This window comes from Babylonia areolata, chromosome 24 (genome assembly GCF_041734735.1).
Source record: "Babylonia areolata isolate BAREFJ2019XMU chromosome 24, ASM4173473v1, whole genome shotgun sequence".
Taxonomy (NCBI): Eukaryota; Metazoa; Mollusca; class Gastropoda; order Neogastropoda; family Buccinidae; genus Babylonia; species Babylonia areolata.
The window spans coordinates 30,189,896-30,214,932 of record NC_134899.1 but is presented as its reverse complement, the minus strand read 5'-3'; the positions used below and the strand labels follow the sequence as shown (position 1 = coordinate 30,214,932).

The 25,037-nt window shown below is 39.2% G+C and overlaps 1 protein-coding gene across 2 annotated transcripts; it reads right to left on the bottom strand.

The window, feature by feature from the left end:
- Nucleotides 1-124: 124 nt before the first annotated feature.
- LOC143298861 (U3 small nucleolar RNA-associated protein 18 homolog) lies at nucleotides 125-22,528 on the bottom strand. Of its 2 annotated transcripts, none has more exons than XM_076611861.1 (13): nucleotides 22,462-22,528; nucleotides 17,757-17,920; nucleotides 16,804-16,892; nucleotides 15,062-15,123; nucleotides 12,887-13,011; nucleotides 11,025-11,108; nucleotides 9,756-9,927; nucleotides 8,838-8,938; nucleotides 8,082-8,172; nucleotides 6,348-6,465; nucleotides 3,796-3,970; nucleotides 1,491-1,633; nucleotides 125-410 (listed from the first exon to the last, which is right to left on the bottom strand). In XM_076611861.1, the coding sequence occupies exons 2-13, from the start codon at nucleotides 17,913-17,915 to the stop codon at nucleotides 386-388; spliced, it is 1,344 nt and encodes a 447-aa protein (XP_076467976.1). In that variant the 5' UTR covers nucleotides 17,916-17,920; nucleotides 22,462-22,528; the 3' UTR covers nucleotides 125-385. The 2 variants fall into 2 exon arrangements, with proteins under 2 accessions (XP_076467976.1, XP_076467977.1); XM_076611862.1 differs by lacking the exon at nucleotides 22,462-22,528 and adding an exon at nucleotides 18,800-18,818.
- Between the last annotated feature and the right edge of the window lie 2,509 nt (nucleotides 22,529-25,037).

Sequence of the window (25,037 nt, the reverse complement as noted above, 5' to 3'; positions counted from 1 at the left end):
GAAAGAAAATGTATAACATCCATCAGAATAATTAATCATCCCTTTGTAATATTAGTACAATGACAACACCACCCCTGTACCCCATGCTCACACACACACACAAATAATTTAATGTTGACAGTCAATCTTTTCATCTGGTTTTTAATACACACTTGCCAAAGGTCATGGTTTCATCCACTTGCACAGCCCATCATTCATAACCATTAACATAATGCTTACAATCTGTAAACACACAAGTACAGTCATGAAAAAAAGCGCACACAAACTGCACATACACGCACACACAATCATATACACACTGATGATGTCCCAAACAATATTTTTTAAAAGATGTCTTTCATCTTTTTCTTCTCCCAAGACTTGCCATGCTGAGTCACCTGATTGTTCAGTAGTTCCCATAGTGTTTCACTCTGGAAAAAGAAAGGAGAAAGATATCAAACAAAAGATTTTTTGTTTTAATTGGTGAAAGCCAACTTTTTCACAGTGACAAACCACTTAAAAACATCGCATAAAAATTCTGCTGGGTATTTGCCATTTCCAGATAAATGACTTCTTGATAAAACAGGATGATAAAAGATGTCCAAACACCTATGCTGAATACTGTGGGATGCTTTTACAACAAAAGCGACACTTTCATTATCCTGCTTCTTTTTTCTTCTCCTTGGTTTATAACATCCAACCACAAAACACACCTCACAGCTGTGGAGTCTGTGAGAATGTTCAGGCTGTCTTCGAGATTGCCCAAAAATGTTCAGCTGTCTGAAAGATTGCCCAGGTGTCAACTGTCTTGAGTTTTCCAAAATGTCCAGCTGCCTGTGAGAATGCTTAGAAATGTTCAGTTGTCTATGAGCATTTTTAGAAACGTTCAGTTGTCTATGAGAATGCTAAGGATGTTCAAATGTCTAACACAACAAAACTGTAAACAAACTTTGTGTACATAACTCTACAAAACCAAACAAGAGAACAAACCAAAGAAAACTGACTTGCTAAACCTGTTGGTCTACTAGCAGGGCTACCACATGTGTGACCAACAAAATTCCAGACCAGATTAAAGGTTCAGACCCAAAACACAAAACTGAACTGAATAAAAAAAATTCATCTGCAATACTGCTGACAAAACAGATTGGCAGTGGATATCCTGACCTCTGTGCTCAAATCTCACTTTCTTTTTTTTTCAACTGACTTTTTTTTTATTGTTGTTTTTAAATTCTGTTGTTGAAAGCATTGATTCAGCTCTATTACGAATGGTACTGATCAAAGATTATTATTAAATTTCCAAGACTTTTCCAGACATTGAAATGCTTTTCTCATTTTTTTTCCAAGACTTAAAAAAAAAAAAAAACCCAACCTTTTCCATCCTGTAAATGGTTCTCCTCATTTTTTCCAAGACTTTTCCAGACCTCTGATTCTGTACGAAGCCTGAGCTAACACCATTATCAACAGACCAACAACAAATGGCAGCAAAAAATGAGGAGGTGAAGGTGACCCACCTGTACAGAAGGGCGTGACCTTTCTGGTTGCCGATGGCGAAGTAGCCGGTGTTGGGGGAGAAGTCCATGGTCCAGGGGATGCGGATCTTGGTGTCGTTCATCTCGGGGAAGTTGGCGAACACACTGAAGGAAGGCACATGGACCTGCACACCACACACGGTCAATCCTCAGACGTCCATCAATCAATCAATCAATCACTTTAATGTCTGGAACAAAGTGTACAGAAATTTGCCTTCAGGTACATCAAAAGAGAGAGAGAAAAAAAAAAGATAGTTAAAATCTATTTGAAGAAATGTAAGAAAAAAAGTTTATTCTGCCATAAAAACAAATCACAGTCCAAGGCAGGGAAGAGGGTGAAAGAGGGAAGGAAGGATGTCACGCAATCACCGTCACAGTAAATATAATGATCACAGAGTGATATATACAGCAAATTAACATTGTCTGACATACAAATGCATTAGTGAAGTCTATTTTTAAATCTAAATTTAAATTCTAGTTATCCAAAATGGGGGGGGGGGGGGGGGGGTGAGTGGTGGATGGATACGGACTGGATGAGTGAATAACGACAGCCTGGACATCAAAGCTCATAATATTTCTTCAGTTGTCACTCCCCTCCCCAACCCCCCTCCCATCTTTTTTTTTTTTTTTTTTTTTTTTAGGGTGGGGGGGGGGGGGGGAGGCACATTGGGATATATGAAAAATATTTTCACTTAAAAATAAAAATAAACAAAACTGACGAGTTCAATTTCAGTCTGACTTGGAGAGGTCAGCTGACTGAACTGGGTCATACCAGAGATAAAAAAAAACATGTCACACGACGTAGCACCAACACTACCACATCAAACAACAAAAACGATACATTATTAGTGCAACAAGTAAATCTATAGCAAAAATGTTCAGTTATCAAGTTTTGATAGACAAGAACATTCTCATACAATTACAAGTGAACCAACCAGAAAGCAGAAGAAAGAAGTGACAGAAAGAAAAGAAACAGCTCACAGAAAAGTATTGTCCATGCGAGCACAGGAACAGGAGTCATGATGGCTGCCAGAAAAAGAGGGCGCTAGTCAGGGGGGCAAAGGGGAGGTTACCTACTTCCGGGAGGTTATCGGCTGTAGCTACTTTCGTTTTCTCTGCATAGGTGGATAGTAGTTTGCACAGGACAGGAATGTCAGACCCCTGCCGGAGTCTGTACTAGTGGGTCACGGTAAGTATGTTACTTAAACGTAATTTTAGATAAAAAATTTCCTTCCATGCACATACCAACCCTACATCAGTAAAATACTGTATGGTATTGTGTGTTGTATTACTTTTTGCCACAACAGTTTTCTCCATGTGAAATTCAGGCCTCTCCCTTGGGAGGGTTCATCAAAATACTGCAGCGCATCCTATCCAAAAAAAAAAAAAAAAAAAAAAGTCTGAAAGTATTTGTTTTACTATCAAAGATGATTTTTCTTCAGAATTTTGCCAGGGACAAGCCTTTCATTGCCATGAGTTCTTTTATGTATACAAAGTGAATGTTGCACAGAGGACCTCAGTTTATCGTTTCATCTGAATGGCTAAAAAGACAGCGCAAGTCCAGTGGAGGCGAAAGTCTGAGGGGGTGGTAAAATCCTGGTCCATAAATGAGACCTTAACCAGAGAACAAAATTACGTCCCAGTCAAGAGCATTACCATGAGGCCACCATCCACCAATTGACATCCTACTCTTGTATAGCTGACTCCAGCATGCATTTGTCGTAAAATTCAGGTATGAAGTGTTTTCTCTTTCTCCCTCCCTCTTTCTTTCTTCTTTCTCTCTCTCACTCTCTCTATATCTACCTTCCTTGATCTCTATTTTCCTTGTTCCTACTCTCTCTCTTGTCTCTCCTCTTATCTTTCTCTCTCTCTCTTCCCCTCCACCTCCCTCCATCTCTCTCTTTCTTTGTTCCTTCCCTCACTCCCTCCCTCCTTCTCTCTTTCACTCTCTCTCTCCCCCCCTCCACTTCTAACTCCCTCCATCTCTCTCTCAATTTGTACTTTGTCTCTCTCTCTCTCCTCCCAATTGTCCAATGTATAACTTTGCATGTGAATGCCTCAAAATGCAGGGTGCACGTGACGAACTTTTGTTTTGACCTCTTACCGATCCCAGTCCTGTTGTATTGTGGCCCAAGGCTGATGTACATAAAAACGGTTCTGAGTTCTCTCTCCACCCATCTTTTTCGCTCTCTTTCTCCCTCCCTCCCTCCCTTACCTGCACTGTACAAAAGCCAAAGTTTTGAGCTCCCCCACCTTCTCACCACCATCCCCCCACCCCACTACTGACCAGTTTGACAGCTTTCTCCGTCAGGTTGGAGGCGAGGGCCAGGATTTCAGCAGAAGGACTGAAGAGTGCCGCAGTGCATGACGTGGTCAGGTTCATCACCGCCTTCAGGGGGCGGGGACTGCTGGACGTCAGACATGCCTCCCTGTCGTACACGTTCACCACACCCGTGTTGGACCTGGAACCAGGAACAATAACCATCACTGGCGGGTTGTTGTTTTTTCAAGCATCACATTGCACCAGAAACCAGAAACAATAGCCACCACTGGCAGTTTTTTTTTTCAAACATCATGTTGGACCTAAAACCAGGAACAATAACCACCACTGGCGGGTTTTTTTCAAACATAACGTCGAACCTAAAACCAGGAACAATAACCACCACTGGTGTTTTTTTTCAAGCATCACATCGGACCTAAAACCAGGAACAATAACAAACCACTGGCTTTTGTTTTTCAAACATTACGTTGCACCAGAAACCAGGAAAAATAACCACCACTGGCGGGTTTTTTTCAAACATTACATTGCACCAGAAACCAGGAACAATAACAACCACTAGCAGTTTTTGTTTCGAAACATCATCAAATGGGGGTGCAACTAGCTGAGTGGGGTTAAAGTATTGTATTTTCAATCTGAGGATTCTGTGTTTGAAATCTGGTCATGATGCTAGTTGGGGCAAGTTCAGTTTCGGTTTCAGAGAAGTGTCAAAGCGTGATCTAAAAATTACCTGACCTTCACATAAAGGAAGGAAGATTTTTTCCTATCTACCAGGTCAACAGATATGCACACCCACAAGTGCCTGAAACCCCATCATGCGTATATTCCCATGTCAGTGTTCAGTAGGTTATGGAAACAAGAAGATATCCTGTATGTACATCCCTGAAAGGAGAGTATGGCTGTCTACATGGTGGGTTAAAAGCGTTCATGCCTATAAAACTATAAGTCCACTTGTAGATACCACTGAATGTGGGACTTGCAGACCATCAACACAGAAGAAATACTGACCGAGGGAATATTTCATCAATGACAGCTAACTATTTCCAAGTTTCAGCAAAAAAATAAAAAGCCTAGCAGTTAGCCATAACTGAAGCTATGATTATTTCCTCTCTAAGAATGTCCACATCTACTTCTTTTCCAGCCTCCATTGTGGTTGGTGATGCCACAGTTCACTTTTCTAATCAACAAGGAACCTTGGAGTCATTCTTGACTCAAACCTCAACATGGACGCTCAGGCAGTAAATCTGATATGCATAATCAATTGTGAACTTCGTCGCATCAACTCTATCCAACAGTACCTTTCTGTTGAAACTACTAAAACTCTTATTTCTGCTTTTGTGCTGTCAAGAATTGACTACAGAATTCTTTTCTCATAGGCTGTCCACATAATCTTCTTCAGCAAATTCAAAAACTTCAAAACAATACTGCCTGACTAACTCCAACATAGTGATCAATTTCTCCCTACCTCCAGACTCTACACTGGCTCCCCAATGAAGCGAGAATTAAATACAAAGCTGCATGTCTCTGCTATTCTGCTTTCCACTCCACAGAACCTACATATGTTTCTGACCTTATCTGTGTTTACACTCCCTCAAGAAATCTAAGCTCTTCCTTTGAAACTTTTGAAACTTCATGTCAATACAAGAACTTTTGGTGAACGTTCTTTCCTCTTTGCTGCTCCTCATATCTTGAACAACCTTCCTCATCATATCCCTGCATCTGATTCAACCTGTGCTTTTCACTCATCACTAAAAACTCATCTTTTTAAAACCTATCTATAAGCACTCTCAGCTTCCTTCTTCTCCAACACCATCCATGTCAACTTACTTTGGATGCACCAAGAGTGGGAGAGGGAGAGTGGGGGGGCAGGGAGGGGCTTTAAGAAAGAGTGGTCATGAATGATTTATGTAACTTGTAATGTTTTTCTTTCATGTAAAGCACCCTGAGCTCTTGGAGAGAAAGGTGCTATATAAATGTACATTATTATTATTATTATTATCATCATCATTATCATAATGGGTATGTGTGTAAATTTAAGGATTTCTAAAAAAAAACTTTCAAAATCATATACCCATTAAGTATGTACGCATGACGCTTAACATTATTCATGCCTGTATTGCTGAAAAAACGGATTCCTATTAATTCTTTATCATTAGTTGCAGTGTGCTGTTTATGACAGACAATGCTCCTTCTTGATCTGACATTAAGCACATCCTCTGTTTCTCTCAGCCTTCAAAGTTTTATAATTCACATCATTTTATCCATCAATAATCAATGAAATTCAAACTGATTTTGGTCTTTCTTGACTCATAGATTTTGAAACTAGATAAAACAGAATTCCTTCACTCACTGTCAATCACACACTGTCACAAAAAAAAAGAAAAAAAAGAAAAAAAAAGAAAGAAAAGAAAAATGAAGAACACACACATACACACACACACACACACATACATACAAAAAAAAAAGAAAAAAGAAAAGAAAAGAAAAATGAAGAACACACACACACACACACACACACACACAAACATACACACACACACCACACACACATACACACTTACCCACAAGCCAAATAACCCTTGCACAGTGAAATGGAAGTGCCATGCACACATCCGTCATCGAAGAAATTGTGAACACACTGTCTGGTGGTCAGGTCATACACATAGATCCGTCCATCATCTGAAATCAGTGACTCATTTTAATGCATCATGAAAGGCCACAGTGACCGTTTGTAACCAGGTCAAAATCATACAACAAGGGCGTTCACCGTTGGTCTAGATTCAATATTTATAAGAAATCCAACACTACAGCCATTATACATTTCGTTGTTCTGGATTCAATATCTATAAGAATTCAAACACTACAGCCATTATACATTTCGCTGATCTGGATCCAATATTCATAAGCATTCAAACACTACAGCAATTATACATTTGAGGTGGCACAAGACGGGCGCAATAGCCAAGTGGTTAAAGCGTTGGACTGTCAATCTGGTGGTCCCGGGTTCGAATCACGGTGACGGCGCCTGGTGGGTAAAGGGTGGAGATTTTTCCGATCTCCCAGGTCAACATATGTGCAGACCTGCTAGTGCCTGAACCCCCTTCGTGTGTATATGCAAGCAGAAGATCAAATACGCACGTTAAAGATCCTGTAATCCATGTCCGCGTTCGGTGGGTTATGGAAACAAGAACATACCCAGCATGCACACCCCCGAAAACGGAGTATGGCTGCCTACATGGCGGGGTAAAAACGGTCATACACATAAAAGCCCACTCGCGTGCATACGAGTGAACGCAGAAGAAGAAGAAGAAGAAGAGGTGGCACAGACAAGTCAGTCTGGACATTGGACCTCTGATCCAGTGTTCACCAGTGATCGAGTCCCCGATTTTCCACATGGTGTTGTGTCCTTGGGAAAGACTTTACTCTAATTTTCTTCATTCCACTCATGTGTGAAGGGTACCGGACTTCCGTTGTGGAAGGTTAAAAGCTGTGGAAGAAGAGAAATTGGGCCCTAACTTCCTATTTCAATGCCTAGATACAGTGGATAGAAATGTACTGCCACAATGGTCATAAAAGGCAACAGAACCTTTAATTCTTTTAACATCATACAAAATGAGATCTTAACAATGCCAGAAATGTGAAATGGTGAGAAAGGAAGTGGCAACAGACAGAAATGTTTCTTAAAACCAGAAATACAGAATATACGAGACAAAGAGAAAGGGTATCAAAAAATGAAAACAAAACAAAAACTAAAAAAGACTGGTTGGATTTATCATACATAATATTTAATTAAACCATATAATAGCAAGAATCTTATGAATGGCCATGAGCACCTCCAAACTCCAGAAATTTCTCAGGGTATCATGCTATGAATATAATGATGACACTGTTTGGACAGCAAATGAAAACATCAAAATAGGTGTATACAATTACATTAACATTTATCCACATATACTGTATAAATTCTGCTCTGCCCAGTGATGCAAATTCAACTGTATAAACACCAAGTTTTGCAAGATTTGCGAAGTCTTGTGAATGGCCATTTCTCATGATGTTATACTCTGAATATTCAAAGAGATGGAAAATCTTAACAATTAGTTCCAGTGTGAACATTTCACCAATGGCTTTGATGCTTGCCTACATTCTCTTGCAAAACTTTAATATTTTTGTTTAATAATGTCATTTAATTTTGCTTAAAATAACCTGTGCATGTAATGATGTACTTGAACAGTTTACACATTACCAACTAATAATATACACACTCTCTCTAAAGGCGAACCATTCACTTTACATACCCCCAGTTGCAAACATTGTGGAACCGTCACTGGAAAATGTGACATCAGACACACCACCATTCATATGTAAAGTGTGAATCCATTCCTTGCTCTGAAAACACACATGCACACACACACAAACACACACATACATACATATCAAGATCAAGATTTCATATCAGCACCCATGTTGGGGCTTAAAGGATTTTTTCAAAGATCATATTCAAGTTCGACATCGTAACTAATCACATAACCTTTACAATAACAAACATAAATCATAATGAATGACTGTCACTTTTTGGAGTTAAACCTTTACGGAAATCAAATGACTGTTAATACTAATAACATAATTGTCATCATCATCATCATCATATTCACTTTTTGGAGTTAAACTTTAACAGAAATCAAAACAACTGTTAATAATAATAACAATAATAATGATAGTAATAATAACAATAAAATCATCATCATCATCATCATAATGGAAACTTATACAGAACTTTATCCAGAAAACTGCTCATGGTGCTCTAAAAACAAATATTCTACACATTATGCATTACATCAATGTTACATATACACATCAAAATGCACCAAGCAAAAACAAAATACACATATATATATATACACAATACATACAAGCATGTTAAGATGTAAGAAATTTGCTGTCTACACATTTGTAGAAAGTAGATGGTTATCGTCAGATCAAAAGGAATTCAGAGACGTTACCTTTATCGAAAAAAAAATTATATCAAAATGATAGAAAGGTGTTGTCCTTACCTTTGCAGACAGCAAATGGATATTTCCATTCTGGCCAAGAAAGACAATGAGCTTGCCATCTGGAGTCACCTGAAGCCGTGACATATTTTTCTCTTCCAAACCTGACAAAATCAATCATATGCTTGTCTTTCATTTCTCCCCAAGTACATGCACACACACACTCAATACACACATACACACACACACACACACACACTCACACATACGCACACAAAAGCCACAGACAAACATAAATACATACTTAAAACACACATGCACAAACACACACACATGAATACACACATACACTTTCCAACACACACACAACACATACTATTAAATTTGATTACTACCAAACACATGCGCACCTTGACACTAGCCCTCACTTCATTCTAATGAACTTTCAAGCTCCTTGAGTAATTTATGAGGGATACAGTCTGAAATTTTAAAACTTTCAAACCACTGAAAAAACAGAGGCCTGAAAATCTAAGAACTTTCACTGTTTCAACAGCAATAAGTCTTTATGGTCCAGTTTAAAAACCAGAAGATTTTCTTCAGTCACATCTGCTGCAGTTCTAACAAAATAAATCGATCTAAAACACTGGCTTGTTTTAGAAATTGTCACAATCCACATGAGGAAACAATTACAAAATATTCAAACTTTACAAAGAATTAAGATTGTTAGTACTAAAGTACTAGTCTTCAATTTTATGTTTTTCCACTCTAAGTATTAAGATGAAGATTAACACTGACATCATACAAGTTCACAGTCAGCACTGACATCATACTAAGTTCACACACACACACACAGACGTCATACTAAGTTCACAGTAAGCACTGACATCATACTAAGTTCACACACACACACACGTACTCTCTCCGTCAAAGACACAAAAACTGCGTACAAACGCTCTCACACAAATGAATCAAACAAGTTACCTTTAATCTTTGGGACAAAGACCACCTTGCCCGCCATCATGTCGTAGACATAAAAACTCCGGTGCTTTGATCCCATGACGATCTCGTCCTGGCAGGGGTTGAACTCGGCGCTCATCACAGGGAAGTTGTCCAGGAATATGTTCTGCAGCGACTTGTTGTTCTTCCCATCCACCTGTCCAGCCATTCAAAAAAAAAAGGGTAAAAGGTCCCATAGATTTTTACGGCCATCAGGACAATGAATTCATATACACTGTGTCCAGGACTCAACAGAGGAAGAAGGCAGGGTGCCCAATCATCTCCTGTTGTTTTAACCTTCCCCAAAGTCAGGAACCCATTCACACCTGGGTGGAGTGAGGAAAATTGCAGTAAAACATCTTTCCAAATGACACAACACCATATGAAACGGGGCCTCAAACCCTGATCACTGATGAACACTGAGATTAGAAGTCCAACATCTTACAGATTCTGCCCCGGTGTCTGTCCAACCATAGTAACTCCATATCAACATGGTCTCACTGCATCATGCATGTATCAAATAAGAAAAAAAAAAAAAAAAAAAATCTGCATAAACTGTGTATAATGTGAGGAGAATGAGAGTCAAGTGCCTTTCCCATGGACACAATACCTGGGATAATACATTAAAACTGCACGTTGGAATGCAGCCTTGAACCTTCAGGAGAAAGGTGACAGAATGGTTATGACGTTCATCTGCCAATACAGAGTCCGTGAGGGTCTGGGTTTGAATCCTGCTCTCGCCCTTTCTCCAAAGTTTGACTGGATGAGATGACAAACCAAGGTCCCATGTGCTGCATGCAACTGGCGCAATGAAAAAAATCCCATAGCAACGAAAGTGTTGTCCTCTGGCAAAATCTGTAGAAGAAATCCACTTGGATACGTACACAAATATATATATATGCATGCACTCAAGGCCTAAATAAGTGCGTTGGGTTATGCTGCTCTTCAGGCATCTGCCTAGCAGAGGTGGTGTAGCGCATATGGATTTGTCCAAACACCTCCAAGAAAAACAGAAACTGAAACTTGAACCTTGATCACTGGTGAACAGAGGACGTGAAGTCCAGTGCATATCAGATCCTACCATGGTTCCTCCTGGCACAATGGTACTCAAAGAAAAACGGTCATACTGGACAAAGAAATTATATCCCACCTCACCCCCACAACCCCTTCCCAATATGTGCCTATTCACAGGAAAACAAGCATTCAGCAAAGAAATCATACCATCCCCGACCCCCGTCTTTTTGTGCAGCGTACCTGGAAAAGCCGGACCGATCTGTCAGTGCTGGCTGTCATCAGTATCTGTGCTGATCTGTGGAACCGCACACTGCTCAGCTTTCCCTGAAATAACACAAAGACGCCATCACACTCTTTTTTTTTCAACTATTAAAAACTATACGGACCCTTTTAACCCATGCTTTCTCATAATTCTATGCTCTATTGGGATTACTCTCAATGTACAGAAAAGTGGGATTGAGTGCAAGAAATTGTGGGGTCAGAAATATGCAAGAAAGCATGGGAACTACTAGAAAGCGTGGACTAACAAACCCTGTATTCAAAGTTCAATAAGAGGTAAAAAAAAAAAACACAAAAAAAACCCACACACACATCCAAAAAACAAAAACAACAAAACACACACACACACACAATAAGAAAGAAAATAAAAAACAAAAAACAACAACACACACATGAAACGTTACCACAAAATAGTGTACCTTGAAAAACATGCACGGAAAGTAAGCATGTGACAAATTCACACAAATGCAAGATGCATACTAGAGTAGAGTAACAGCCACAAAACACATACACATGTAATAAAAAAAATTCAATAAAGCAATACATCTTTACCAATCCAGTGGAAATGTGCATGCACAATCATGGGCTTGTCACTCACATCACACATATTCACAGCCCAATGTTCACATACTTACAACACAGAATACACACATAATCACACTTGCTCACATTCATGGGGCAGGAGTGACTGATTCTTGTGATACTAAATAGTTTGCAGCCAGGATCTAGGGGCAACTAAACCAAAGTGTGTGTCTTAATATTGAAACAAAATAAAATGAAAACAACAACAACAAAAGAAACCAATAAAAGCACCGGTAATTTATCATTTTAGTTTCCTAAATTCTGTGATCTATCTAAACTATAAATTTCAAGCATTTTGCAGTGCAGGCATGTAAGAAATGACATAATACATCCTGCAATCCACCCTTCTAATTGAGCGTTACTGTTACAATTAAAAAATCATGTGAAATAACCCATATTATCTAGACCAATCAACAGCTGCTGTCTCAAGCCACCATGTTTCTTGTTTCTCTCTCCACCAAACAGGAAGAGCAGCTTGCTGACTGGCAAAATGAATGAACGTACAGCAGCAGAAAAGTTTTCGGACCTGGCAAAACGCCAAAACGGAAATCAGAAAAAAACTGGAATTACATATACAAGGCACCACCTCAGCACCTAAATGGCAGCAACATGATATAGACAGCACCTGTCACAAAATCCCGATTTGTGAAACCACAAATATGAAACAGCGCGGAAGTATTCTGTAACCCTGGGTCTGTGTATTGTAAAGGAGTTGATGAGCAGCCCTGTGCTCTGTCATGGACGCTTCATACAATACAGGATTGCCCCTGACCAGCTCAACCAACAATTTGACTACACACATACCTTGAGCAGCCAGCATCTCGCAGGAAATGAGCATGCACATGTGTGATCTTGGTTCAAAGATGCAACACTTTGTGGACAAAGCACGGCTGACATGGAACGAATCGCTCCATGGTCCAAAACTATGTTTTGAGTGCCTGCTGGCAATCATTAGCTGGCTCTACCCAGGTAGGCAGCCTGTTGTGAAAATAACTCCATGTTTGTAAAGCGTTTAGAGCTTGGTCTACAACCAAGGACAGTTGCTGTTTAAATGTCCATATCATTCATCATTCATGCTGGTATTGGTGATGTGCCAGAGCCTTTTTGTGTTGATGGATTCAGAAAGTAAATTTAGTGTTTGCAAAATCTGTGATGTACCAGTGATGTTTGGTGCCCAGTGGAAGGAAATCGATAAAAACCAGAAACACTCCCAGCCCTGTGGAAAGGACCAAGGCACTGACCGTGTTGGGACTGTCGGAGTTGCCATCAGGACAGCGTTTCAGTTGCAGGTAGCTGGGCGCCAGGGAAGAGGAGGCGACCAGGTGGGTACCTGTACTGGCTGCCAGATCCTCCAGGTCACTGTCATCTGAACAAAACAACATCACACTGTGTACTGCAGTCCTCTGGCTGACTGTTCTAACACAACAACAACTGACCTGTAATTCTATCTGCACACAGCAACAACACCGTGTGTACTTCAGTCCTCTGTCATATTGTGTACTGCAGTCCTCTGTGCATTTCAGTCCTCTGTATTTCAGTCCTCTGGCTGTGTATTGCAGTCCTCTGTCCTGTGTACTTCAGTCCTCTGTCCTGTGTACTTCAGTCCTCTGGCTGTGTACTTCAGTCCTCTGTCCTGTGTACTTCAGTCCTCTGTCCTGTGTACTTCAGTCCTCTGTCTGACTGTGTATTTCAGTCCTCTGTCTGTGTATTTCAGTCCTCTGTCTGACTGTGTACTTCAGTCCTCTGTGTATTTCAGTCTTCTGGCCAACTGTGTATTTCAGTCTTCTGACTGGCTGTGTATTTCAGTCTTCTGTCCTGTGTATTTCAGCCCTATGACCAACTGTGTATTGCGGTCCTCTGTCTGTGTATTTCAGTCCTCTGTCTGACTGTTCTGTCTGAACACAGCAACAACTGACCAACCATTCTATCTGCACACAGCAACAACACCATGCATATTTCAGTGCTCTGGCCTACTGTGTATTTCAAAGTTTATTTCAGTCTTATGATGGACTGTGTATTTCAGTCTCTGGCCATCTGTGTATTTCAGTCCTCTGTCCTGTGTATTTCAGTCTCTGATAGACTGTGTATTTCAGTCCTCTGTCTGACTGTATTTCAGTCCTCTGTCCTGTGCATTTCAGTCTCTGGCTGACTGTGTATTTCAGTCCTCTGTCCTGTGCATTTCAGTCTCTGGCCAACTGTGTATTTCAGTCTCTGACATACTGTGCATTTCAGTCTCTGGCCAACTGTGTATTTCAGTCCTCTGTCCTGTGTATTTCAGTCTATGACGGACTGTGTATTTCAGTCTGACGCCGCAGTGACAGACTGTGCATTTAAGTCTCTGGCTGACTGTGTATTTCAGTCCTCTGTCCTGTGTATTTCAGTCCTCTGTCCTGTGTATTTCAGTCCTCTGTCCTGTGTATTTCAGTCTCTGACAGACTGTATTTCAGTCCTCTGTCTGACTGTTCTGTCTGAACACAGCAACAACTGACCAACCATTCTATCTGAACACACCAACAAAACCATGTGTATTTCAGTGCTCTGGCCTACTGTGTATTTCCACCCTCTGGTGTATTTCTGCCCTCTGGCCTACTGTGTCATCCTATCATGGTCTTGTGGTGTGGAGCGATCTACCCTTCTCAGTCCGTCATGTGAATTCCACAGTTCAGTTTAAAAAGTCTCTCAAAGCCCACTTCTTCTGTTCTGCCTGCCAACTTACTAACGTGCATCTTGAACTTCTGCTGCTGTGTGTGTGCAAGTGTTATTTGTAAATTTGTGTTTGCACAGCAACAGACTATAAATAAATAGATGTAAAGAATGTAAACAAAACGTGTTTGCACAAGCTATTTTTGTAATCATGGCATATCAAACTTGAAAGCATGTAAATTTGTACATGCGTGTATAACTATTTATTGTAATTGCCATAAGCTCCATGTTTCAGAGGTGTGAGCATGAGTCTGCATGATTATTACTGTCATTATTATTATTATTATTACAATCATTATCATTATCATTAATTATCATTATCATTCATAAAAACAAAACAATGGCAACACAGGAAATTGGGTGCATGTCGGTGACATTGCATATCATAGTTTTCATCACTAACAAAGGGAAACAGAAGAAGAGTGCAAAACCGATTACTGAACTAATCAGTGCACAAATTATACGCATTTTTTTGCATTTAATCTCTTTCAATTTTTTCTTCTAAAAAAACCACCCACATACATTCATAAAGTTTTGAAGAAAGAACAATTCAAAAACTAAAACAAAAAAATGAGGGAAAAAAGAAAGGAAGGGGGAAAAAAATGAAGAATGGCAGAAACAGAAAAAAAGAGAGTAAAAAGGAACGGAAAATGATTATGCTTGCACACCACTGCAAATCAAAAAAAGAAAACCTGACAATGTAGAAAACTCACCATCTGCAGGTTTCTCTGTGTCAATCTTGGCCCATTTTGGTGTTCCAGTCAGTTTTTCAAACCTTCATTCACAAAAAAAAAGTTCAAATTTAAGGTTCTATAAAAAAATAACATCTACACTTTTAACTTAAATCACAAAATAAAAACACACTCTAAATTACTGAGTCTAAATATCTGTTTCCAGATTTATAGAAGAAGAAAAAATTACAAATAGAAATAAGAATGAACTATGAAAAAACAAAATGTTATAATTAAAACCAACTTGGGGAGATGGGGCATACTATTGTCCTTGAAACAATACATCTTATACCTAAATGTCTCCTTTTCTTGCTTTTGTATGCCGCCTACTGTTCTGTGAGGAGCACTGGCAAAATATGTTTGGGATTGGATTCCCATTCCAGTGTTCATCAATAATCAGGTAATTCTGAGGCCCCGTTTTGGCACAGTGTTGTGTCCTTGAGAAAGGGACTTTACTCTGATGTTCCTCACTCCACCTTGGTGTGAATGGGTACCTTACTTAGGTCGGAGGAGGTTAACTCTCTCCATACGAACGGCGAAAGAGACGACGTTAACAGCGTTTCACCCCAATTACCATCATCAAAATATTGCAAGTGGAAGGCTCTTATACTGAAGACGTGAATGTTGACAAAGAATACCACAATTTCGACGACGGAAGCTAAAGGTTGGGTCATTCAGACACCCACTGGACATCCGAGGGGTCTGTGTAGAGGAGAAGAGAGGACTGGCCGTACTGAGTGAGTTAAAACAGTGGAAGGAGAAGACTGGACCCCATCTCCTTACGCCAAACCCTAGATTGGATATGAACTCACTGACCTGATAACCTGAAAAAGGTGATGGGACTTTAAACCAAATCCTTTAGTTTGTCAGTGCCAACTTAGTGGCATTACCCTTGAGTTGTTTATCCTGAAGCCGTCCTCAACCCCACCCCACCCCACCCCCACCCCTGCCCACCTCCCACACAGCAACATCCAGGCTCACTGTCCCAGCACCAGCAGCCCACCGGTAACTGGTGATAAAAGAACATCACATGATCACCCGCCAGGAACCCTGAGAAGCTGCTGAGTCAGTCTGGTGGTGTCTAAAGGCACATATTTGTTCCACCTTGATTAAGTTAATATATTCAATAAGCTACCTACTAGCACCTTAATTAATATATTTAATAAGCTACCTACCAGCACCTTAATTAATATATGCAATAAGCTACCTACTAGTACTACCCCCCCTCCTGTAGTGACAACTATAACTGTTTTCCAAACAAAATGTTTAACCTTTATTTTTCACTTCTTTTAACCTCTTTTTTCTTTTCTTTTTTTTTTCTTTTTTAGATTGATCCTTCTGTCACCAGACCGTCTTTGTATATATAGGTGTGTGCATGGGTGGGAGTGTGGGGGAAGAAGTGTGTCAGTTGTGAATGATGTTGTCACACCTTTTTAAAAAATAATATTTTAGCAAGTTTGTGTCTCAACATTTTATATCACATTTATGAGTGTTATTCATACCACATCTATTGCACTTAAAGCTGCTTGGTAAGCGTTATAATACACATTGTTGTAGACAACTGTTATAACTGTTTAAGTCATTAAAAACCAATGAGTTGGGACCCCCCGAAACAGTTCTATTCCATTTATCAAGATCACTGTGGTATAAAAATACACAACATTGTGAAAAGCTGACAAGGGCTCATAAAGAGTGAACAAGAGCTACAAGCAGTTCCTCCTCACTTTGCAGTATCGTCATCGCCATCTTCCCACACAGGTTTCCTTGTGGCGGCGTTCAAAGCCGCTGCACTTTTCTTCTTCTGACGCTTGGACTGAAATAGTTATACACACAGCGCATGTTGGTATCACTTCATTCTGCATTGTGTACCATCTTCCCTTCTGACCAAACTGCAGAGCCATAATGCTGTAGACTGGTGCAATTCACTAATCAACCAGTCGAAAGAGAGAAAGATATTATGGAAAGACAGAGAGAGTGAGTGAGATAGAGAGACAGACAAAGAAAACTGACTGGCTTGGAAAGAAGAGAGAGAGAGAGAGAGAGAGAGTGTGTGTGTGTGTGTGTGTGTGTGTGTGTGTGTGTGTGTGTGTGTGTGTGTGTGTGTGTGTGTGTGTGTGTGTGTGTGTGTGTGTGTAGAGTGTGACAATTTTGAGCTAACAGAAAACATCTGATACAATTACATGCATCAAAAAGACCCCCAATTCATAAATAATCAGTGTAAAACTTAAGATGGCTGTAGCAGTCTGTTCAGAAGAAACTAGCTGTCACTTTGATGAGAAAGTTAATGATCTGTGACTGTCTAAAACTAGTATAAAAAAAAATCTTCCTTTGTAATTTTCATATTTTTTTGTGAAATATTCATGGGTTGACAGCAAAAGTAAGCCAATCATCATCAATGAATTCATACTTTAAATAATAATAATAATATAAAAAAATTGACAGTCTACTGCCTTCATTAGTTCATATGAAATCAAATGGTCTTCTTCCATGTCTGCTGATGTGGCAGTCACTGAAGAGTATGCCCAAACATTTAATACTCTGGCACAACAAAAATAATGCATTCAACATACTGTCAGACATTTTTTTTTTTTTAAAATTTATCTACAGTCAAATAAAAAATTCAAACCAGCAATATCTATTAACAGGCTGTTCACCAACACAGTAAAACTAAACTTACCTTTGCAGTTGTCAAAGCCTTTGTAAACTCCTCCTCCCCTCCCAGAACCCTCTTCTCAAGCTCTTTCAATTCCTGTGCTGCTCGCCTCTTGGATCCCAGAGGCTCTCTCCTTGATGCCTCTGTCTCCTCACTTTGTCTGGTCTCCTGTAGTCGCAGCATCTTGCCTGAACATGACGAAACAGAATCCAGTCCTTCACTGCACATTTTAATCTAAATTGGTTTTGCACCGGAATAAACCACAGTTTACTGCTTCATCATAAACCCTAGTCAGCTGGTCACTTGGTGTACTGTAATATTATTTACTGTGCCATGAATGTGAAGCATCAACTGTCTTGATGCATTCAAAGGAACTTGACTGCTGTTATAAACGATTGACATTTGACATTGCTGCTTATACTCAGTTATACATACACTAAAGTCTGGCCAACCACACAGGAACAAATCACCGCCCTTATCAGAAGTGCCCAACAATGTTTCAACTGTTAAGCACAAAACTGTCAAATCTAATAAGAAAAGAAAAAATAACAACAAAGAGGCAAAGAAAAAAAAAAGCAAAACACAGTTCATGACATACCTTAACCATGATTAAGCTCATTAAGGCAAATAAGACTAGACTGCGCTGAGGAGGTAAGTCCTTCCTCTTAACTTATCCCAACTTAAAAAAAAAAAAAAAAAAAAAAAAAAAATCAGTAAACAGGACTGAAAATACTTAAAGCCAAACACAAAAAAAAGGCATAAAAAAGTCAAAATACTTTAACACAGGAAAGTAACATTGCAGAATGGACAGCTGGTGCTCATCACAGTGTTTATAATATCACTATCTGATTATCAGAGCAAAACAACACAGACACAACAAATTTGACAGTAGAAAAGAGAAGAAAAAAAGTGCCAAGACTTGGTGGAAAAAATACAGGGGAATCTACTGAGAAGGCAGTCAAATAGTAAAGATAGTACTTATAATAATGTGAATTTATATAGCACCTATTCTCTAAATAGGGTTCCAAGCACTTTACAAAAATGGGTAAACACACACACACACACACATTTGGAATCAACTCCCTGTGCAGATCAGGAACTCTTCTTCTTCCACTTTGTTCAAGACTTCCCTAAAAACCCGCTTCTTTAAACTGACTAGATACCACTGTCCCCAAGCCCCCATTGTTCATCACATTGTTCTGCCACTTCAAAAATGTATCAGTTGCAGGGCATGACAGTTTGCCAGTTTGCATAACTTACCACTTCATGATACTGTTCTAAACATATTGTTCTCATCTGTAAGGTATCTCGCGGCAGTGCCAGAAATAGATGAGAAACAGACATGTGCAAAGTCGCAGTTGATTCTGTATTGGACAGGTAGCCCTTGAAGAGACTATAACAGAGGTGTGACTAGACGAGCCTGGCAGCACTGTTCTAGAGGTAAAAAGACTAGTAGAAAAGAAGAAATTTCTAGTACAGAATTTCTAGAAGGCAGGGATGCTGTTCATATTGAGCAACCCCCAGCATCCCTTTTCAGTTTTTATAACAGATAGTTTTAAACAGCATCCCTTTTCAGTTATAATAGATAGTATTAAGTACAATTGTATGTTATCTATCTTACTGCTTGCCATTTTAGCACAATCAATTGACATATTTTCTTACTCAGCAACTGTTTTTGTAAATATTTGGGATTCTTTTTTTCCCCTACATATTTCTTTAATTTTCATCCTGTTTCTAATACAGTAACCAATAGTATCAAACTATTACAGCTATTACTATAAACAATATAGCTTCGTAATTCAATGGTGTTTTTAGAAACTATTGGATAATGATTTTCTTACATGATACATATGGCAACATCAGTTTTATATTCTGAAGTTTTGTAACTCAAATAAAATGTTGTCCATCACTGATTTGAACATTCACTGCTGGATGGTATCTCACAAATCTTCATCTTGAGATTGTAATTAATCTTTGCATTGATTCACTAACACTTTTGTCATACATGTATACATGTAGTGATGCACAGATCTTCAGTCTTCAGTCTTGTATGTTCACCTTGACCCTTACACGTCCAGCAATGCATGGTGCAGATAAACCAAAAAAGAACTGACAGAGGAGAAATAAACTGAAGAAGAAAAGTTGATGATAATAAACCAATGTTACAAAGAAACCAGTGAATACCAGATTATATATAAAAACCAAACTGAAGAAAAGAAAATAACAGGAGTTATGCTTACTTATTTTCAGATCTCCAGTTAGACCAATCCGGTTATCATAGCAGGGATAAAGCCCGACCAGCACAGCTCTAACCTTCATCGATCCTTTAAGAGCAAGAGGACCTTAGCTAATACAAGCTAAAGGTAAAGAAGAGAGTGCTCCCTTTTTGTTGAAGGATGCCTAGAAGGAAACCTCAGCTACAGAGGCTGGGAGTTCCGAGTTGGAAAGATTATTTTTGAATGAGGAAAACAGCCGTAATTGACACGTGAAAAATTTACACCTGCTTTGACTGTGCTTTTTTCCAGTGTTAAAGTTGTCACACTGAGTAGGCTGGATGTTGACCTGGTTATTGATGATCTTGTAGAGCATGACTAACTGTACTTTTGTTCTTCTACTTTCAAGAGTGTTCCACTTCAGTTTATGCATCATAGCTGTCACACTGATTTCAAATCTGAAATTGCAAGGAACATGCAGCTTTTCTTTGCACCTGCTCGATCTGGTGAATTTCAAAGGCTGTGTGGGGATTTCACACTGAGCTGCAGTATTCCAGATCTGGTCTTACAAGTGTAAAATACGCATTGGCTTTGGTCTTCTCATTAGCAGCCTTCAGATTCCTTCAGTTTCAGTTTCAGTTTCAGTAGCTCAAGGAGGCGTCACTGCGTTCAGACAAAACTATATATGCTACACCACATCTGCCATGCAGATGCCTGACCAGCAGCGTAACCCAACCCAATAATAATAAAATAATAATAATAAAAAATAAATAAATAAATAAATAAGACAACAATGATGATAAATAAGCAAATAAATGTAAAACATGAAGACACACATTCACACATACACCCACACATGCATAACAGATATGCACCAAACATGCAGTTTCACAGATATGAAAGCACAGTCAAATACATATAAACGTACATGAGCTCCAACACACACACACACACACACACACACACACACACACACATTACCCTGCACCTCCTCTACCCCCCTCCTCCACACACTCATTTCTAGTCTATGTATCGCAGCTTCCACGGCACACACACACACACACACACAAACACACACACACACTCACAGAGATGAACACTTACTAAGTTACTTGTACAAGCACACACACATACGCCCATATCTCCCACCCCCAACACCACACACATATATACAAAGATATATATATACGTTCCAATATCCTGTTGCTCCCACAGTGTAGGCATGCATACACTCACATACCTCATCCTCTACCCCACCTCCCCCCCGCACTCCCGCCTCCCCCTCACACACACACACACACACGCACGTGCACAGAACTCTCCTGACACTTGTGTACACTTACACTCTCGCACATGCACAAACGCACTCAAAAGCACAGACCCACACATACACACAAACACACACATACACACACGCACAGAGGCTGCCACTGACTGGCCGCAAGAGGGATGGGAAAAGATCTCTGATGCCAAGAACGTGGCGTCTAGTGTGTTGCTCAGTATATTGTATTTGGAAAAGCCCACAGAGACTCTGTTCCAATTTGAAAAAAATTGCGCAATGTTGGTTTGGAAATGATGCCAATATTTGTTTGATTTGCAACGCATCGTGCTCCCTTCACAGATTCCTTCATAGCATGACTAATATACTATTTGCCTTTTCAGTACTTTAGTCCACATTGATCTTCCAGTTCAGGTCACAAGTGATGTAAAGCTGGTTGAGCACTGTAATGCAAACCCTTTCAGTTTGTAATTGAAGAGGGTTGGCAGAACTGTCCCCTGTGGAACGCCACCCATGACTGATACCTGGTCTGATGATTCTGTATCCAGGACTACTTAATGCGATCTGGCTGTCAAGAAAGCTTTGATCCATCTGAATCCATTTCCACAGATGCCATAATCAGATAATGATCCAGTTTCTGGAGAAGGCATTTATGTGGTACATGATCCACACACACACACACACACACACACATGCGCACGCGCATACATACATACATATGTACACACACCGGTCATATCCAGACTAGTATTAACCCTGTCATTGGTAAGTGATGATTCGGACACTGTTTTCGAATCACTGCCATTGGCAGAAAGAAATGCAGAAGAAAGAAAAACACGGTAAGACTCTTCACAAACACTGTAGTGTATGATAAGACACTCAAAAAAGTCAAATTCAAAACATGTAATCATGAACTTTTTTTCAGAGAGTTTGATGAATAAATATACTGTAAATGAAGTGTAGAACCTTGACCAAATATCTACCAAAATATGTTATGAAGCAAAGAAGGGAATGTTAAAAAGATTTAAAGCTTGCGTTAACCCTATCCTACTTCAGCACTCGTACAAGTACTAGTACTACTACTACAACATGAAATGGTTCGTCATGCAAACAGTCTTGCCCTGCAGCTGATACATTTTAAGTGGTAGAAACTATTCAGAGACGCCACTGCCCTACCTAATGATAAGATTACAGTTACACCGATGATCTATGCACAAATCGGTGAAATATTGTTTACCTCGTGTGTTTTAGTCGTCCACGTGAAATTCACCGGAAGCTCAACATCTTTCAGTTGTCGTGATTTTATTTTGTTGTGAATGTAATTTTTCTTTTAAAATTGCTTTGTTTTCACTATTTTTTTAAACAAAAATCACGTCTTTCTAATATTATCTATAATTAAACTGAAAACAGTGAATGGTTACAGCACGATACCGGAAATGAGCATGATTTACGTCTTTTCATCCCAAAACTATAAAAACAACCCTTCACAAACATCAACATTTTGACCTTTAGGGCGTGAAGCCGATAGGTCGTTAAACTCAATTCTACATCAACAACAGTACATACGCATCTTTGATTTCGCAATCACTTTCGACATGTACTCCCCTCTTCTACTGTGACTGAGGTTAGATATATTGGGGCGTGTATGCTATTCACTGCCCCCCCCCCCCCCCCCCCCCCCCCCCCGCCACACACACACGGCTCAAAAGAAAGCACAGCCGCCTCACGCTGCACACACACACACACACACACACGTTTCAAGTTTTAATTATCCTTTCACTCTTATTCGAGTATGGAGGATTACTGTAAAATAATCTTTTCATGCCCAGAACAAACATTTCCAAATACACAACAATGTCACATAAAAGTTGAGAAAGCACAAATGTCTTTTAACTCCAAAAGTGTAGCTAGGCAACATTTGCAAATCTAATCATCTCACAGCTGAAATGACTTTTTTTTTTTCTTTTTTTTTCCCTCCTTTGAGCATATTACAAAAATTAAAAACCAATTTTGGAGACAAATATTTTTTAAGGAACATATCTATTTCGTAACTGATCAGAATTGGGACATTCCATTATATTAAAGTCCTTAAATCATCACTACTTTCCCTGTTCCTCTCTCCTCAATTAGCAATAAAAAATAAAATAAAATAAAATAAAAATAAAGAAGAAGAATATAAACGAAATAAAATTAACTAGTCGACCAGCAGAATCACAACAAAGAGCCAGTTGGGCTCCAAATTAAACTCTGAACTATTTCAAACACATGTTGATTATCATGTACGACATTTCTAATGGAAGCAGATGGAACTGCAGATTTTGTAACTGACATTGGTAAATATGGTTTTAACTGTTCACATTTAAAGATGATATGCACAGGAGTAATTTCATTGCTGCAAATACAAGTCACATTTGGAGTATATTTTGTTTTTATGGCATCCAGTCATAGTCTGTATATTAGACTGATGTGCCTTCTGCTACTGTGATGTCCTTCTGTTTTAAAAGAAAACATGTGATCAATTTTCACAAGCTATTGTCAGTATTTTCTCTGTCAGGATTAGACTCCTGTTTTAGTTTATTGACATAGTTCTAGCAAGTTTTCTTTTGTAATGAATATGGAATATGAATTTCTATGGCAGTGTAAATGTTCATTTGCGCCTTTTTTCGCACAAAGATCCACCTGCTCATTTCCCATGATGCCTTCGTGAGAAGGGATCCAACAAAAATTAATCTTTGTACTATGGATGGTCAAAACATGAATTATATGATGAATTTTTGTTACAAGTTCACCTCTTGTCTTCAAATTAAAAGATTTTAATGCTTGTAATACAGATTTAAAATTGACACAAAATAACACTTGAAATATGGTAATGGGGTGATCTAGTAATTAATTTCATCCCATTAATATAGCCATAAGTTCTGTTGTGAATATTGAAAAATCTTTACCAATATGATAGTACTTCTCTACTTTTAATGACGGAATTATAAATGCTGGCCCTGCTTGTGTATTTGTGTATCATCATGTGTACATCACACTTTGTTTTCTTGATTTTACGTCACACAGCTGCAGCTATTCCTGCACATGTTAGGTGTAACTATGGACACTGAACACAATACAGACTGACTGTCCGTCTTAGACATGTCAGTGACAACACAAAAGAAACAATGATGGAACGATATCGACCATGTGTTTGTGTATGTTTGAATTCATTCACTCATTCAGTCAGTTATGTGTGTGTGTGTGTGTGTGTGTGAGTGTCAGGTCTGTATGCTTATTATTAACAAACAATGAGGCCAGGAGATGAAATGATTAACAAATAGTAAAGAGTGGTAACTCTCTCCATTCACAAGGTACACAATTTCAAGTGCACATGTCAGGACAGACCTGGCGCTTCCTTTTTCAAGGAAGTGTCTGCGTTTGTTCCAATGTACCTTTTATTTACCTGTGTGTTAACTGAATCGGTAGTGAATGCAGCACTGACTTGAAGTTGTGTACCTTGTGAATGGAGAGGGTTACCACTCTTTGCTATTTATTTGCTTAGTTGTTGATTTATTTATTATCATCATTGTCTTTATTCATTTATCTATCCTTTTTTTTTCTTTTTTCACCAAGGTTTATCTTATTTCATTATCTATCTGCTTACTTTTTCCTGTCTTTGATTTAATTACGTATCCATTTATTTGTTTCTGCTTTATTTTATTTCATTTTCCTCGCAAGGCCTGACTGAGTGCATTGGGTAACACTGCTGGTCAGGCATCTGCTTAGCTGATGTGGTGTAGCATATACGGATTGGTCCAAACCAAGTGACACCTC

Coding starts and splice junctions, on each gene's coding strand:
- LOC143298861 (XM_076611861.1), bottom strand. CDS start 17,915: ATGCTGCGACTACAGGAGACCAGACAAAGTGAGGAGACAGAGGCATCA. Junction 3,971..6,347: donor AAGGGTTATTTGGCTTGTGG/GTAAGTGTGTAT, acceptor TCCTGGTTCCAG/GTCCAACACGGGTGTGGTGA. Junction 411..1,490: donor GGTCACGCCCTTCTGTACAG/GTGGGTCACCTT, acceptor TTCTTTTTCCAG/AGTGAAACACTATGGGAACT.